At 51.6% G+C, this 12,725-nt stretch overlaps 1 protein-coding gene across 2 annotated transcripts in view; it reads right to left on the reverse strand.

Annotated features, from left to right (window-relative positions):
• The window catches only part of GRIN2A (glutamate ionotropic receptor NMDA type subunit 2A), a 237,575-nt gene extending 225,222 nt beyond the window's left edge, over positions 1–12,353 (reverse strand). The window contains exons 1-3 of one of the 2 annotated variants that reach the window (XM_083474151.1): positions 11,286–12,353; positions 9,708–9,894; positions 7,653–8,075 (exon numbers count right to left, since the gene is read on the reverse strand). In XM_083474151.1, the coding sequence (XP_083330277.1) occupies positions 7,653–8,072 (420 nt within the window). In that variant the 5' untranslated portion in view covers positions 8,073–8,075; positions 9,708–9,894; positions 11,286–12,353. The remainder of the gene's footprint in view (positions 1–7,652; positions 8,076–9,707; positions 9,895–11,285) is intronic. The other variant, XM_083474150.1, reaches the window with a different exon arrangement.
• Between the last annotated feature and the right edge of the window lie 372 nt (positions 12,354–12,725).

Here is a 12,725-nt window from a genome sequence, read left to right on the forward strand (position 1 = left end):
CACACGATTTCTGTCCTCATCCTGAAGCAAAGTTCTTAACCCGAGGTACTATTTCTGGGTTAGCAGCGTCTGTAACCTGAAGCGTCTGTAACCTGAAGCATCTGTAACCCGAGGTACCACTGTACTTATGCTGCCCCCCAAGCACTCGACTGGACTGCAGCTGTGCCATCCTTGTTGCCGAATCCCTGTGGCAGGCAGGAGAGGTGCAGGTGAGGCAGAGACAAGCTAAGACTATTGGGACATGCTTCAGACACACACAAACACACAGAACTCCCATTGGGGGATCGTTGTTAGTCTTTACATGCAGCATCCTAGTCTAGGCCAGCCTGTTCTCCACTCTGTCCTGCAACCCCAGGATCGCTGCATGGATCGCTGACCCGAAACGGTGCAAATCTCTTAATTCCACCTCGCCATCTCCCGACCGCAATGCCGAAAAGACGTCTACAGAAGAGCCAAGCTATAGGGAGCGAGGAGGGGAGGCGAGGGGATTGAGAGGAGAACCCAAGCTATTTTTATTTTCTAATATCTGGTTTGCCTTCAGTCGGCTCCGCTACTGTTGTGAAACAGTCTCGGGGTTTGATGTGCTGAGAAATTATTTGCTGAAAAGCTAATAAGTGGCTCTCCAGTCAGCAAACGCCTCGCTGAATTATCATCAACTCTTTACATAAGTGACAAACAAGATTGGCTCAAAGGCTCCTCAGCGGCAGCTAGCATCACCCAGGCAAAACACGAGGCAATCTCAGGAGCAGGGATTGTGACGGTGGGCCATTCAGCCTTGCGAAAGAAGCTTTCACATCTTCAGCTACGTTTTATGTCGCCTGGAGTTGAAGAAACACAGGAGGCTGCCTCACACCGAGCCAGACCACCAGTCTGCCTAGATCAGTGTTGTCGGCACTGGCTGGCAACAGCTCTCTGAGATTTTGGACAGGGAGCCTTTTCCCCAGGAAAGGCCATTGCGGATCGAACCAGCGACCTTCCGAACGCAGAGCAGATGCTCAACCACTCAGCTAACAGCCTTTCTCCATATGTAAGAACATCAGAAACTGCCTTGTACCAGGCCAGGCTGTTGGTCAATCTTGGTTAGTGCCGTCGATAAGGGAGGAGGGAGAAATCATGTTCAGTTTCCATTTGAAGGCAAACCTGCCCAGTTCTCAGTTACTGAAACAAGGCGCAGTCACTGTTCACAATTTGCACTTCTATGAATTTTGTAATGCTGTTCTCCAGCCCGGTAATGTGTACCAAAATGATATCAGGTCTACTCTGTGTAAACGTTAGTCGCACACCATCCAGTACACGAAGATTTTGTTAGTTTTAAAATTCAAAAGCGACATGGAAATGTGAATAACCGAACCAGAAAAACAAGGAAAGGAGAAAAACTGAAATTACCAGATTCACCCTTCCTGATCTGCAGCTGAGATGGCCCATCAGTGGTTCTATGAAAGACCCAGCCCTCCTCACCCTGGTGCAAATTTATCTGGCCCCTCATTCCTCCACCCCACATCTTTTGGTCGCAACATGACCCAAAAAATCACCTGCCAGAAAGGAAAGGAAACAAGATATTCAGTTGCAAAACACACACACGTTATATTCCTTTCTGCTGTGCAACATGAACATCCCTCTACAGTGGATGCTCGGGTTGTGAACGTGATCCGTGCAAGAAGCACATTCACAACCCACAGCGCTGCGTCTGCACACACACGGGTTGCAATTCAGCGCATCTGCACATGCACAAAGCTCAATTTAGTGCTTCTGTGCATGCACAGGTGCCAAAACCCAGAAGTAACCCATTCTGGTGATTTTGGGTTCAGCGCCATGCGCAACCCAAAATCATGCAACCCGAAGCATCTGTAACCCGAGGTATAACTGTATTGAATTTTGATGGCAGTGGACAGATTTGGTTTTTTAAACTTATTTTTCAGTTTTCTGTACATACAATGAAGAATCCCCATGTGCCCCAAGCCCAAGAAACGTCCCACGCATATGCAATGTAAATGATAGTGGTCAAATATTAAGCAGGGTTGTATAATATTTTTTATAAGCCCACCCAGGAACGGCTGTGGGCAGGATTCCTGCATTGCAGGGGGTTGGACTAGATGACATTTGGGGGTCCCTTGCAACTCTACAATTCTATAATCCTATGCTTACACGCTTGTAAAGTCCTCCATCAGCAATGGGGGAGATTTGTGGCTCTCTGGATACTGTTGGACTCCAACTCCCATCAGCCCCAGCCAGCAGGGCCAATGGCAAGGAATTGTGGGAGCTGGAGTCCAGCAACACCTGGAAGTCACCAGGTTCCCCACCCCTGTCCTAGACACATGTCCCAACCTTTGAGGCGTCACATATTCAGTGCACTCCAGCCACATCTAGAGGACGGCAGGTTCTGCAGCCCAGCCTTAAATGCTAAATGGCCCAAATGGCATTTGGCCTTCCAGTTTCTGCAGAGGATTTTATTGCTGGGCCCCAGTCTGTTCACTGGAGGACACAGAACACACACCCCAAGAATGCAGAAGTTGGCTGTCCCTGCTCTGCAAAGCCACGCGACAACTGCAACAACAGCAGCTGCCTGACCCCTGCTGCTTACATCCAATGTTCGGAGAGGGAAGCAGGCAAGACCAGGGAGGGGCCAAAAACAATGCTGGGGAAGGCAAGAGAGGGATGAGTTCTGCAGCTCTACAAAAAGAACCACTCCGATTCATAGATTCGGCAATGTTCTGTGCAGGGAGGACGGGGCCAGTTTCACCTCTTCACTGCAATTCCCGGTTCACAACAATAAAACGAATAATAAACACAGCAAGTAGTATTAGGCGCCATGCAATAAAAGCCATCGGGTGGGAGATTTTGCAGTCTCGGGGCCACATCCCCTGGCAGGCAGCCTTCTGGGGGCCACATGGCAGTGGTGATCAGGTCCAGAGGCAAAAGGAGACAGAACGATGGCTATTGCCTCTTGCAGTAGACTGGTTTCCGCACAAACACACTCCTCTCTATTGTCCATGCAGGCAAAGAAGGAGCGTTATCAGAACCCAAGGGACCACCCCAGCGGGACGAAAGTGCATGGGGTGTGGCTTGGGGAGTGTTCTGAGGTCCACATAGAAGGTTGGAGGGCCACATTCCACCCCGGCATAAGCAAAAACAGAAAAAAGCAGGGAAGCAGAACTAAAGCTAGCAAGCAAAGGCGAGAACCAGGGAGAGCAGAAGAGGCAAGGCTAGGAAGGTAACAATTAACTTTAATGCTGCTATGAGGTCTTCATTGTGCATCATATCTGTGTGGACCAAAACAGCCTCTTGCCATACAAGAGGCTTCCGTTTCCACTTCGGTGTAAACTTCTTTGCAGATCAGAGCTTCCAAGCTCCAGGTGCCAGCAGAAGCATCTTCTTGAAATCTGGAAGCCCTGATCCAGCTTGGTGACCTGGGGTGCAACACCCCTGGGTTGAGCTCCCAGCTCACCTTTCACATCCTAGAAGTGGCCCTGCACTGTCACAAGAAAGGTTGTGCCCCATCCTTAGCACCCAGAAGCCACCGTCCCAGCGAAGAGGCTTGTGATAGTAAAGGTAAAGGGACCCCTGACCATTAGGTCCAGTCGTGACCAACTCTGGGGTTGTGGTGCTCATCTCGCTTTACTGACCAGGGGAGCCGGCATACAGCTTCCAGGTCATGTAGCTAGCATGACCAAGCCACTTCTGGCAAACCAGAGCAGCGCACGGAACCGCCATTTACCTTCCCGCTGGAGTGGTACCTATTTATCTACTTGCACTTTAATGTGCTAGGTTGGCAGGAGCAGGGACCGAGCAACGGGAGCTCACCCCGTCGTGGGGATTTGAACCGCCGACCTTCTGATCAGCAAGTCCTAGGCTCTGTGGTTTAACCCACAGCACCACCCCTGTCCCTTAAGGCTTGCGATAATGGATAACAGCCTGTAAACCCGTATGTCCCATGGAATTTGGGTTCACCGTTCAACTTCTGGACAAGCAAAGGCTGGACCGCTTCGCAAAACATGCTCTTAACCTCTGCAGTTTGCTGTCAGTGAGATGTTCCTCCACCACAAGCTTTTGAAAAGGGTTAGGCCAATTCATGTAAGAAGATTTAAGAGAACCACCCATGGCTAATCATGATCTCGAATTGCAGAGCGGAGAGCCTTCACAGTCAAAGGCAGTCTACCTCTGAGCAGCAAATGCTAGGGATAAAGAGCAAAGTGGCCATTGCCATCACTGGCTGCTATTCAAGACGTACCCAGAGTCCTGCTGGAGCAAACCAATGATCCATTTCTTTCATCATTCCACTTCCAAGCAATGTTAGAAACTCAGGTATATAAGCTAGGCGCCAAATGACACGTTAAACCTGGGTTAGGGTCACCACAATGGAACGTCTATTCACCAGGGGCTTGGAACAGATGATCCCTTCCAATTTTACAATTCTAGGATCTCAGCCACATTGCTCGATTGTAGCTTGCTCTTACAACAGCTCACTTGTCCCAGTGTGCAAGAAGGAGAAACACACACCATAGAAATGGAAAGGGTCTTAACTACGGGCCAAGGCAGAGGTTTGCAAACTGTGATCTGTGAGATCCATCTGGGTGGCTTGTGGGAAGGCTATAGCACAGCCAGCCGAGAAGCAGAAGACATGCATCTTTTGCTACAGACGAGTCAGCTGGCTCGATGGAGATGTCAGTCACCAACCGGGTGCCCAGAAATCTCCACGTAGTCACAATGGAACCCACCACAATAGCAGAACACATCTAGCGCATTTTGAACACTGCTTCCAAGAGCAGTCAGACAGGTCTTTCTTTCCCAAGTCGGCATCTGCTTGCTCGCAGTGCCTGGTACTCAAAGGTAAACTGCCTCTTGCCATGGAGGTTCCATTTCGCTGCCGTATTGAAGAACAACTAAGGGACATCTTCTCCTCTGTCTGCAATGAATTTGTCAAACGGAGGGACATATTTCCCTACCTCCACCCACAGAAAACCTATGACACATTCCAATAGTGCATGGATCCAGAGACAAAAATAAGTGGAGCAACATATGCAACTCTGACCTTTGCCCTGTAAGCTACCTTCCAGCCAAGAGGAAGTCAAAGGTTTCTGCACACACCTCTCCATCCAGGCTAGTGAGAGGGGAAGGGCTGCAGGTGGTTCCAGGTTCAATCCCCTGACGGCATCTCCAGCAGTGTTAGAAATTAGCCCGGCGCATTTCGACCTATTGGCCACTTGCGACCAAGTGAAGATGTCCAGGTGCCAGGATGCTGCCTGACATCTCCACCATCTGGAGGTACATGTCTGGGGATCCTTGGATCTGAACTGTTTCAACACACAAATACCACGTCCTATAGAATCTGCACAATCAGAATGAATTTCAGGAACTCAAAAGTTTGTATTGAGAAATATGACTTTAGAGCCATCTTGCCCCCAAAATAGCAACCAGGCATTCCGCTTGGGCAGCTGTAACCCTGGTTTAAGGAGCCATTTGGCGCCTAGCTGATATATCCCAGTTTCTAACACTGGGTTTCTCCAGGTAGGCTGGGAGAGAGAGCTTGGTCCTGGGAAGCTGCTGCCAGTCAGTGTATACAACACCAAGCTGGATGGACCAATGGCATGATTGCAGTTCAAGGACACATTCCAGCCAAGCAAAAGCACTTGTAAATAAGAGCCTGGGTAGTGGGGGCGTGGCCTGTAGAAATCCCAGGGGCCAGATAGAAAGTTTTAGAGGGCCACATTCACCCCAGGCATGATGTTCCCAAACCAAAGAGAATCCCTTTCTTTAAGAAGTCAACAAATGTGGTGCCCATCACCCTTGTGATGAAAACGCTTGTATGTTTGTTATCCATTGGACGGAAAAGGTACTTCATGTGGCATCATGCTCGGATTATGTGGACCTTCTGTCAGAGCCAAAACAGAGACCATTTTCCACACAGGCTTTGACAACTATCAAGGGTTTGCTGTGCACACTGACAGATGTAGGCCTCAGGCCCCATTTACACCAGACAGTTAATGTGCTATGATACCACTTTCAACAGCCATGGCTTCCCCCCCCCCAAAGGAATCCTGGGAACTGTAGTTCATTAAGGGTCCTGGGAATTGCTAGAGACGCCATTGCCCATTCCCACAATGGTTTAAACAATCGATCCTTCTTCCTCACGGGGAACTCTGAGAATTGTAGCCTGGGAAGGAAACTAGTAAGAACCTACAGCTGCCAGAATTAGTAAGAAGAAGCGAAGGATGTTTGAAACGGTATCACAGCACCTTAAATGTATCATGCGAATGTACCATGTGCAGAGTTGTCATCACGCCCTGGAGATTCATTCAGTCTCACTGCACCACTGCTCAGTTGCCTAATCCCTGGTGATTATTATCTCTCTCGCACACATTTTGCTAAGTTTTTGTTTGATTGCACACCAAAGCACCCTCTCCTATCCCAAGCCCCAAGTCTTTGAACTCGCAGCTCGTCACACAACCCTGACACAGTTCCCCTCCGCAATTGGTTCGACTTTCCTGAAATCAGGGCCGGCCCACACATGAGGCAAGGTGAGGAAGCTGCCTCAAGAAGCAGGAACCACAGGCACAGCAGATCCCAATGTAGATGTTTATCCCACCCCCCTTGTTACTGATGTAGACCTTCATTTAATTCTTCTTCCCTGACAGGGAAGGAGCGCCATTTTGTGGTTTGCCCCAGGTGGCAAAATATCTAGGGTCAGCCCTGGCCAACATCCCAAAGGCTCTCCATAACACCAGCTAGGTAAGCCAGCATTCACCTAGCCACCCTGCTGATGTTAAAGTCTCCCCATCGCTTCCTTTCAACATGCTTGCTGGATTAATAACTTCCAGGGTCTACACTACATGTGCATTGCAATCTTTGTTACCCCTTAAGGATCGCAAGAGCTGCGGCTGTGCATGAGTTGCAAAAATATATGCTTAGCCCCCATCCCCAAGAGAGCTGTGTCCCCCCCCAAATTCCCTGAGAAAATGACAGTTCAGCTGGCTTGAGTCTGCAGTGCAGATCAGACCTTTGAAACCAGCGGACAGTGACAGGAAGAGGTCCTTTTGGCACAGAGTTGGGTGGCTGGAGAAGACTTTTATCCAACAATTCAAAGGAAACATGCAGTTCTGAGTGAAACCCTCGGCTTTGCGACATCCAAGCAGATCGTGTGTTTTGGTGCATAAGCTGCTGAAGATCTAAACATCCTTTGTGAACTGAAGACACACACAAAAACAGATTTTGCTAATCTTTCACACCCCACAGCCCAATGTTGATAGGGAAAGTCATGGAATAGCCACAAACTGCTCCCGGACCAGCTTGTCTTGGTACTGAGGAAGAAGCCGCTCCAAGCTAAACCACAATTCTAATTCAGAAATAAATATCTTCCCTCCCCAAAGAAACTGAAGTTACAAACAGCTTAAGGGAGCCAAGACCGACCCATTAAGGCAGGACTAGTCAACTCAGTGACCTCCAGATGTTGTTGGGTGGGAACTCCCACTTTCCCTAACCATTGGTCATGCTGGCTGGATAGCAGGAGCTGCAGTCCAACAGCATCTGGAGGGCACATGTTAGCTACCCCTGCATGAAAGGATGGCTCCATTTCCGTTTCTGCCCAAACAGGGAGGCGACAGCATACATTGCCCTACAGGGCACCAACTTCACGCAACTATGTGCTCTCTGCCTACCTTGTCCGCCATGATCATTGACGAGCCGCCATGAATCCCCAAGATCGGAATAAAGGTCTGTGATGAAATAAAATCCAAAATCTGGGCAACCGCCTCCTGGTCGGTGTCGTCCCCGAAAACCACGCCGTGGATCTTGGTGCCTGACATCAAGTCACAGACATTGGTGATGATGCTTTTTGGGTCTGTCTGGTTGACCAGAAGGGGCACCACATTGACGTCGACGGTGAGGTCGCCGGACATATCCCTGGTCCAAAGCGCCCGGACCTCTCTTTCCGTGACGTACTGCGTCCTCCCCAGGATGACGGCGATGTTCAGGATGGGGTAGCTTTTCTCTGCCCCCCAGACGAGGGCCAACTCTGCCAGGAAAGCCTGAAGCACCAGGAGATTCCAGCAAACTCGCGCCATCTTCACCAACTCCATGCTCTGCGGAGAACAAGGAGCCCAGGACGGGCGTCACATCACGCGGAAGACGAGGATGAACTGCCACAGCCTCCTGCCTCCCACAGGGACCTGGTCCTTAACCTTGCAAACAGGCATCCTTGAACTGAGTCCTCTTGCGGGGTCAAGGTGGCCCTCAAAGTTCAACCTCAGCTAAGCGCCCGGGCTCAGTACAACACTTAACTCCCACCAGAGCAAAACTGACATCGCCTTCAAGGCCTGCACATATCCTTCCCTTGCAGGGGGGAAAAATAAAACCAGCTCAATCTCTGCTGAGGACACAGCGCAGATGAGATATCTGAAGCTTCTCAGGATGCCTTTTTGGAAAGCCTGGCTTTCCGAAGCATCTTTGAAGGCTTTGAAGGCATGCAGTGACCCAGGCCCTGCCTGCTTCCTGCCCTCCTTTCCTCTTCCCTCCTGCTGTGGCTGAAGCAGCAATGATTGGTGTGCGCCCCCCCCGCCTCCCTCCCCTCGCCTCTGTCCAGAAATTGTATTTTATTCCAAGACTCATTTCAAGCTGGCTGGCTGGCTGCTCACGCAGAACTGGCTGAATTTCTGGAACAGATTCAGACATGCATTATTCTAACCCCTTTTTCCCCTCTTCCCCCCCCCAACCCTCACCCTTCTCACTCCCCTCTCTCCTTGGCAATGCACCCACTTTGGCTGGGCATCGGGGATGTCGGCCAGTTGCTGGCATGCATATTGTCCCCTTCGCTTCGGGTCAAGACCCTGGATGCTGCTTTATTTTCGTGGATTTCGTTGGGCGGGTGGGTGAAAAGGGGGGGCTGTTGTTCCTTCTCACAGAGGCTGGTGGCAAAGCCGCTCGTGGAGGGAGGGGGCTGCCTTCTGCTGGCTTGCATCAAACCCCACCACCACCACCGCCCTGGGGGAAAATGCATCTCTGATCCTATGGCTCCCGTCATCCTGACATCTACACTCATCAATCATGTTCCATCAGCAGCAGGGGGATATACGGGACTCAGAGTAAACCTCTTCCCTCCCTAGGCTTCAGGTGGGCACGAGCGAGGGGTCTCTGGAGCTGCGTGTCTCTTTCCCCAGACCTCATTTGGATTCAAACTCAGCCGTTGTCTGTTGCAGGGCAGATTTTTTTCCCTGCTTCCCCGACTGCAGTCAGATCACACGAGAGGCAAAAAGACAGAAAGAGGGTGGGTGGGTTTTTATAGTAAAGCCATAACCCACTAGCCCGTGCTTTTAAACCTCCTTCATCGCGAAGTATTAATTATTTGAAATATCCCCCCCCCCAAAAAAAAACCAGTGGGTTAAAAAAATGCACCACGCTGGCAGAAGGGGGGGGTTGTTTGCACCAATTAGAAAGACGTGCACAACACACACACACACACAAGCTGCGAAATCCTGCACCGTTAGCCTTTACTACGTAGGAGAGGGAATTCTTAGCTTCTTCGCTCCATTCATGGGGGCGAAAGGGAAACCAAGAGCAACAGCGCCTCCTGGCGCTCCGCCGCGTTCCTAACATCCCCTTGGCGCTTCTCTCCACTTTCTCCCCCCCCCCAAAAAAAAATTATTTATTTCTTTATCCTCATTCCCATCCACCACCCCCCTCCAGCCACCTTCCACCAGCATCAGAATCAGCATTACCAGGAATGTGAGAAATCGTAGCCGCTGCCGCAAAGTTTGGCATTTCGCAAGACTCCTCAGCGCCGCGCGTCAGGGGAGGTTGCCATTCTGCTTTCCAGAGATGCGATCGCCAGTGTTGGTGCTGAGATCGGGGCGCCACATCCTCGCCTCCCCGCGAGGCAGGGTTGCTTATCGGTGCAAAGGGGGTCTAAAAGGGAGGGTTTTTTGGGGAGAGCGGGGAGGAGGGGGAGGGAAGGGAGGGGCGAGAGAAAGACCACCACGTTAGCGCAGGCGGAACAGCGCAAAATAACACAGCGGCAACTTCGCGGCGCAGCGAATTAATAAATCCTGGCCGGGCAGCCGATCGTCTGTAGGGGGAAAAGTTGATTTGCTTCCATGTAATTTGTCGGAGAGCGCGTTTCTCCCGCGATCTTGCTTGGAAATCCGTTCCCCGTCCTTCCTTCCATCTCCCGCCTCCTGCCGCAATTTCTCTCCACTAGGACGTGCGCGCGATCCTATGCGTCCTTACTCCCGAGGAAGCCCTCGCGGAGTTCAACGGAATTTCCTCCCCGGGTCAGGATGCGTAGGATTGCGGTGTGTTTGGGGCGAGCGGAGAGAGACAGATGAAGCGACCTCGCCCCCCCTCCACCTCCCCCCACACCACCCCTTGGAGGTTGGGATCCTAGGCAGACTCCCTTACCTGGGAGTAAAAAACCCCACTGAGCATAGGCGGGCCTTGCTTCTGAGTAAACACCACCAAAACTTGCGTTCCCATAACCACCGCTGCGATCGGTCTACTCGGAAAGTAAGGACAGACCCCCCCCCCAATCCCTTTGCAATTTAATGGAGGGTCCTTCTTTTACCCAAGTTAAAGGTCCCTTCTGGCAGCTTGAAGTTCCCAACTGGAGGGATCCATCGCAAGGAGTTTCTAGTCCCCATCTTTTCCTGGGAAGTAAGTCCCATTGAAGTCAAGAGGACTTGTTTCGGAGTAAACACGCACAGGCTGGTGATGGGGGGGTGTTTAAAAGAGGACCAGCCACCTCATTTTGGGATGGAGGTAGGAAGCGACCCTCCGCGCACTTCCTCGAGAGTAAACTCAGCTCAGCGCCAAAGAGCTTACTCCCAAGTAAAGGTGCATGGGATGGCGCGGCGAGAGAGGAAAGAAATCTTTTCCACTTGCTCAGTAAACCTCTCCAGTAATACTAATAGCACTAATTTCCATGCTAAAAAAATAATGGGGAAACGCACCGGGGTAAGACGTTTGTTTTAATTTTTTTTTTACTCTCTCGCTCTTTTTTGGCAGGCGAAATTGACATGCAAAACGGCAGCAAGGCCGGGACCCTAATCTGTCCATCTCACTCACGGGTGGCCGGGGGTTGGCGCGGGGTGGGGTGGGGTAGATGGACGCTACTGTCGAGGCAACCCAACTCCACCCCCCTTTGCAACAGTGCCAGGCAAAAAGATCGCCACAGACCATCCATCCATAGCCCCCACCCCCCACCCCTCTCTCTCCCTCCCCCTCCCCATTCCGCATTTTTTAAATTCTTATTTATCATAATTGCTATTATTTAATCGCCTTCGCCGCCGCTTGTTACTCACTGCATTCGCCCTCCACATAATTCCAAGCTGAAAATCCTCCAAGTCATTTCAAAAGGATTCCTTTGGCACCCGTCAGAAACGCGTCTCCGTGTGTGTGTGTGTGTGTGTAGGTGGTGAGTGTGTGGGGGTGCTTGTGTTTTGTGTGCGTGTGCGTCTGCTTAATCCCCAGATTTCAGCTCAGGTGCCCTTCCGCAAGAGGGGGGGGGACCACGCCAGGCAGCATCTTCGGGCTCCCAAAACCATCCAACACACACACACACACAGGCGCGCGCGCACACAGGCGCGCACAAGCACACATACACCGCCTCCCTGTTCCAAGTTTGCCAACCCAGCCGAGGGAGGGAGAGCGCGCAGAGTCCAACAATCTCAACTGCTTGCCCTGCTTTGCAAACGAGAGAGATGCCAATCGCCCCCCCAAAAACCCCGAGGCGCTTTAATTGCGCGCGACGCTTGCCCAAACTGGAGACTTGTTACTCGTCCCCATCGACGTTTGGAGTGCGCTTTTCTGCTGCAGTGGAAGCAAACAGGGCAGGAATTGGGAGGGTGTCACCAAAAAAAGACCAGCAGCCCCCTTCCCTCTCTCTCTCTCTCTCTCTCTCCATCACTGGAAAGGGATTGTGGAGCCAACTCGCCAGCAGGCGGCTGCCGGCTGGAGGGATTGAAGAGCGCAGGAGGAGGAGGCCCCAGCTGAGCGGAGCTGGCTGGGCTGCTGCTAGGGGCTTGGCTCGGCTGGTGCACTGCCCCGGGGTGGCGGAGGAGGAGCGGGCGGCGGCGGCGGCGGCGGCGGGGCCGCAGTCTGGAGCAGAGCGCGGTTCGCACGCAGCGCCTGAGCGCCAGCCCAAGCGGGGAGGAGGGAGAAAAGTCTTCCTCGCTCCTTCTCTGCAGCACCCCCTCCCCAAAACCGAGGGGAGGGAGGGAGGCGGAGCCGCTGCGAAGAAGAGAGACGCGCCGTGTGGCCGCCCTGCGACCCGGCAGCAGCGCGCGTACACACGCATTCACACGTGCACACGCGCCGCCGGGAGGTCGGTGTGGAGCGGCCGGGAGGCTGAGCGGACCCGGTCACGCCGCCACCGTTGCAAAAATAATAATAATAATAATAAATGGGGGGGAGCAGGGGAGGGAAGGGGGCTCGGGCAAGATAATGTTCAATTTATAGATTAATATTATTATTAATAATAATAATATCCTCTTCCTTGTAAAGCTGCTGATTGATTGTTTAAGTTGCAGGCTGTCTCCCTTGCTGGAAGACGGAAGGGGCTGTTGCAAGGGCTCTGGTGAGTGAGAGATAGATACATATGTTTTTTTAGCAACAAAATTTGGGATGCTGCCAACTCATATTAACTATCAAGGCAGTGTATCTATTGTACAGATGTGCATTTTAAAAAATATTCTAAAGTAGGGGAGGGCCCTCGATTTTGCCGGTGCATAAATGGTCATTTA

The sequence above is a fragment of the Podarcis liolepis genome (genome assembly GCF_965112155.1).
Source record: "Podarcis liolepis genome assembly, chromosome: 14".
In the NCBI taxonomy this organism is placed as follows: domain Eukaryota; kingdom Metazoa; phylum Chordata; class Lepidosauria; order Squamata; family Lacertidae; genus Podarcis; species Podarcis liolepis.